Below are 5,000 nucleotides of genomic sequence, written 5' to 3'. Positions count from 1 at the left end.
TGTTTATATCCAGAGGGTTCCATGTTGTTCTGTGTGTTTATATCCAGAGGGTTCATGTTGTTCTGTGTGTTTATATCCAGAGGGTTCATGTTGTTCTGTGTGTTTATATCCAGAGGGTTCATGTTGTTCTGTGTGTTTATATCCAGAGGGTTCATGTTGTTCTGTGTGTTTATATCCAGAGGGTTCATGTTGTTCTGTGTGTTTATATCCAGAGGGTTCATGTTGTCTGTGTGTTTATATCCAGAGGGTTCATGTTGTTCTGTGTGTTTATATCCAGAGGGTTCATGTTGTTCTGTGTGTTTATATCCAGAGGGTTCATGTTGTTCTGTGTGTTTATATCCAGAGGGTTCATGTTGTTCTGTGTGTTTATATCCAGAGGGTTCATGTTGTTCTGTGTGTTTATATCCAGAGGTTCCATGTTGTTCTGTGTGTTCTGTGTGTTCTGTGTGTTCTGTGTGTTTATATCCAGAGGTTCCATGTTGTTCTGTGTGTTCTGTGTGTTTATATCCAGAGTGTTCATGTTCTTTTCTAAATCTACTTTAAAGTATTGCGCTTATGCTCTGAGTCTCACCTTATCCCTCTCTCCGTGTGTTTGTGAGTGCGTGTGTGTGTGCGTGTGTGTGTATGTGTCCGCGTGTGTGTGTGTGTGTGTGTGTGTGTGTCTCTTGCAGGCGAAACCCTCTCCACTTCCACATCATAACGGACTCTACAGCCCAGCAGATCCTAGCCTCTCTGTTCCGTACCTGGATGGTCCCTGCTGTCAGGGTGGACTTCTACGATGCAGACGAACTCAAGGTGAGACACATCTACAGCCGGGACCCCCCCCCCCCCCGCGCAAAACACACACATCTACAGCCGGGACCCCCCCCCCCTCAAAACACACACATCTACAGCCGGACCCCGAAAAACACACACATCTGCAGCCGGACCCCGCAAAACACACATCTACAGCCGGGACCCCCACCCAAAAACACACACATCTACAGCCGGGACCCCCTCAAAAACACACACATCTACAGCCGGGACCCCCAAAACACACACATCTACAGCCGGGACCCCCGCAAACACACACATCTACAGCCGACCCCCCCCAAAACACACACATCTACATCCGGGACCCCCCCAAAACACACACATCTACAGCCGGGACCCCCAAAACACACACATCTACAGCCGACCCACTCCCCCCAAACACACACATCTACAGCCGGGACCCCCACAAAACACACACATCTACAGCCCCCCCCCAAAAACACACATCTACAGCCGGGACCCCCACAAAACACACACATCTACAGCCGACCCTCCCCCCCAAAACACACACATCTACAAGACCGATGAGGTGTCCCCCAAACACACACACATCTACAGCCGACTTCCCCCCCCCCAAAACACACATCTACAGCCGACTTAATCTGGACTGAGGTGTCCTGGTTCCTCATCAAGACTGTCTGTTAATCTGGACTGAGGTGTCATGGTTCCTCATCAAGACTGTCTGTTAATCTGGACTGAGGTGTCATGGTTCCTCAACAAGACTGTCTGTTAATCTGGATTGAGGTGTCCTGGTTCCTCAACAAGACTGTCTGGTTCGTGTCTGTTAATCTGGACTGAGGTGTCATGGTTCCTCATCAAGACTGTCTGTTAATCTGGACTGAGGTGTCCTGGTTCCTCATCAAGACTGTCTGGTAATCTGGACTGAGGTGTCCTGGTTCCTCATCAAGACTGTCTGTTAATCTGGATTGAGGTGTCATGGTTCCTCAACAAGACTGTCTGGTTAGTGTCTGTTAATCTGGACTGAGGTGTCCTGGTTCCTCATCAAGACTGTCTGTTAATCTGGACTGAGGTGTCCTGGTTCCTCATCAAGACTGTCTGGTTCGTGTCTGTTAACCCTCTACCTCCTTCTCTTCTGTCAGGCTGAGGTGTCGTGGATCCCCAACAAGCATTACTCTGGTATCTACGGTCTGATGAAGCTGGTGCTCACCAAGACCTTACCCCCAGACCTGCAGAAAGTCATCGTCCTGGACACAGATATCACCTTCGCTACGGACATCGCTGAGCTCTGGGCCGTCTTCCACAAGTTCAAAGGTGAGGCGACTACATCCTTTCCTGTTGGGTTGTGTAAATTGTGCTTCCTGTTGCTTCTGCTAAAGGGGTTGTATTCATTAGGAGCCACTAGCAAAACTCAAATGAGTGTTTCTTATTGGACAAGGTCAGTTAGTCCCTCCCTGTTTCAAGTAAGTTTTCTTCTGTTTGGGAAAGGGGGATACCTAGTCAGTTGTATAACTGAATGCATTCAACTGAAATGTGTCTTCTGCATTTAACTCTCTGAATCAGAGAGGTGCGGGGGGGCTGCCTTAGTCCTCTCACCCCATTCAGTTAGCCTGTCCTTTGTACCTCCTCACCCATTCAGTTAGCTGTCCTTTCTACCTCTCACCCCATTCAGTTAGTTGTCCTTTCTACCCCTCACCCATTCAGTTAGCCTGTCCTTTGTACCTCCTCACCCATTCAGTTAGCTGTCCTTTCTACCTCTCACCCCATTCAGTTAGCCTGTCCTTTCTACCTCCCCACCCCATTCAGTTAGCCTGTCCTTTCTACCTCTCACCCATTCAGTTAGCCTGTCCTTTCTACCCCTCACCCATTCAATTAGCCTGTCCTTTCTATACCTCACCCATTCAGTTAGCCTGTCCTTTCTACCCCTCACCCATTCAATTAGCCTGTCCTTTCTACCTCTCACCCATTCAGTTAGCCTGTCCTTTCTACCTCTCACCCATTCAGTTAGCCTGTCCTTTCTACGCCTCACCCATTCAGTTAGCTGTCCTTTCTACCTCTCACCCCATTCAGTTAGCCTGTCCTTTCAACCTCCCCACCCATTCAGTTAGCCTGTCCTTTGTACCTCTCACCCATTCAGTTAGCTGTCCTTTGTACCTCTCACCCATTCAGTTAGCCTGTCCTTTCTACCTCCCCACCCATTCAGTTAGCCTGTCCTTTCTACCTCCCCACCCATTCAGTTAGCCTGTCCTTTCTACCTCCCCACCCATTCAGTTAGCCTGTCCGTTCTACCTCCCCACCCATTCAGTTAGCCTGTCCTTTCTACCTCTCACCCCATTCAGTTAGCCTGTCCTTTCTACCTCTCACCCATTCAGTTAGCCTGTCCTTTCTACCTCTCACCCATTCAGTTAGCTGTCCTTTCTACCCCTCACCCATTCAGTTAGCCTGTCCTTTCTACCTCTCACCCATTCAGTTAGCTGTCCTTACTACCTCCCCACCCATTCAGTTAGCCTGTCCTTTCTACCTCCCCACCCATTCAGTTAGCCTGTCCTTTCTACCCCTCACCCATTCAGTTAGCCTGTCCTTTCTACCTCTCACCCATTCAGTTAGCCTGTCCTTTCTACCTCCCCACCCATTCAGTTAGCTGTCCTTTCTACCCCTCACCCATTCAGTTAGCTGTCCTTTCTACCTCTCACCCATTCAGTTAGCCTGTCCTTTCTACCTCTCACCCCATTCAGTTAGCCTGTCCTTTCTACCCCTCACCCATTCAGTTAGCCTGTCCTTTCTACCGCTCACCCATTCAGTTAGTTGTCCTTTCTACCCCTCACCCATTCAGTTAGCCTGTCCTTTCAACCTCTCACCCATTCAGTTAGTTGTCCTTTCTACCTCTCACCCATTCAGTTAGCTGTCCTTTCTACCCCTCACCCATTCAGTTAACTGTCCTTTCTACCCATCACCCATTCAGCCACCCTCCTTGCTACCCCACCCATTCAGTTAGCCTGTCCTTTCTACCTCCCCACCCATTCAGTTAGCCTGTCCTTTCTACCTCCCCACCCATTCAGTTAGCCTGTCCTTTCTACCCCTCACCCATTCAGTTAGCCTGTCCTTTCTACCGCTCACCCATTCAGTTAGTTGTCCTTTCTACCCCTCACCCATTCAGTTAGCCTGTCCTTTCAACCTCTCACCCATTCAGTTAGTTGTCCTTTCTACCTCTCACCCATTCAGTTAGCTGTCCTTTCTACCCCTCACCCATTCAGTTAACTGTCCTTTCTACCCATCACCCATTCAGTTACCCTGTCCTTTCTACCTCTCACCCATTCAGTTAGCCTGTCCTTTCTACCTCTCACCCATTCAGTTAGCCTGTCCTTTCTACCTCCCCACCCATTCAGTTAGCCTGTCCTTTCTACCTCCCCACCCATTCAGTTAGCCTGTCCTTTCTACTCCCTCACCATTCAGTTAGCCTGTCCTTTCTACTCCCACCCATTCAGTTAGCCTGTCCTTTCTACCCCCTCACCCAGCTCAGCGACAGCCTGTCCTTTCTACCTCCCCACCCATTCAGTTAGCCTGTCCTTTCTACCTCCCCACTCCATTCAGTTAGCCTGTCCTTTCTACCTCACCCATTCAGTTAGCTGTCCTTTCTACCTCCCCACCCATTCACGAAGTACTGACCTTCTACCCTCACCCATTCAGTTAGCCTGTCCTTTCTACCCCTCACCCATTCAGTTAGCTGTTCTCCCCCCACCCCCCCACCCGCTGAATTCTCACATACTGACAATGCAGCCCAAATGACTGTGCACTACCATATATAGTGCACTACGACTTAGCCTCATTGCCCTGGACAAAAGTAGCACTATATAGAATAAGTGCTATAAAGTAGTGCACTATATAGGTAAATAGGTGCTATAAAGTAGAAAACTATATACAAATAGGGTGCTATAAAGTGTACTATATAGGAATAGAGTGCTATAAAGTAGTGCACTATATAAGGAATAGGGTGCTATAAAGTAGTGCATATATAGGGAATAGAGTGCTATAAAGTGATGCACTATATAAGGAATAGGAGTGCTATAAAGTAGTGCACTATATAGGAATAGAGTGGCTATATAAATATGCACTATATGGGAATAGGGTTTTATAAAGTAGAGTGCACTATATGAGAATAGAGTGCTATAAAGTAGTGCACTATATAGGAAATAGGGTGCTATAAAGTAGTGCACTATATAGGGAATAGG

At 48.2% G+C, this 5,000-nt stretch overlaps 1 protein-coding gene across 1 annotated transcript in view; it reads left to right on the top strand.

Moving 5' to 3' along the window:
• large1 (LARGE xylosyl- and glucuronyltransferase 1) overlaps positions 1-5,000 on the top strand; it is a 222,755-nt gene that overhangs the window by 88,433 nt on the left and 129,322 nt on the right. The window contains exon 5 of the mRNA XM_065022063.1: positions 1,914-2,085. Coding sequence (XP_064878135.1) covers positions 1,914-2,085 — 172 coding nt within the window. The remainder of the gene's footprint in view (positions 1-1,913; positions 2,086-5,000) is intronic.

Source organism: Oncorhynchus nerka, linkage group LG8, assembly GCF_034236695.1.
Source record: "Oncorhynchus nerka isolate Pitt River linkage group LG8, Oner_Uvic_2.0, whole genome shotgun sequence".
NCBI lineage: Eukaryota > Metazoa > Chordata > Actinopteri > Salmoniformes > Salmonidae > Oncorhynchus > Oncorhynchus nerka.
The sequence above is the reverse complement of the archived record's forward strand: the minus strand, read 5'-3'. Positions and strand labels throughout refer to the sequence as shown.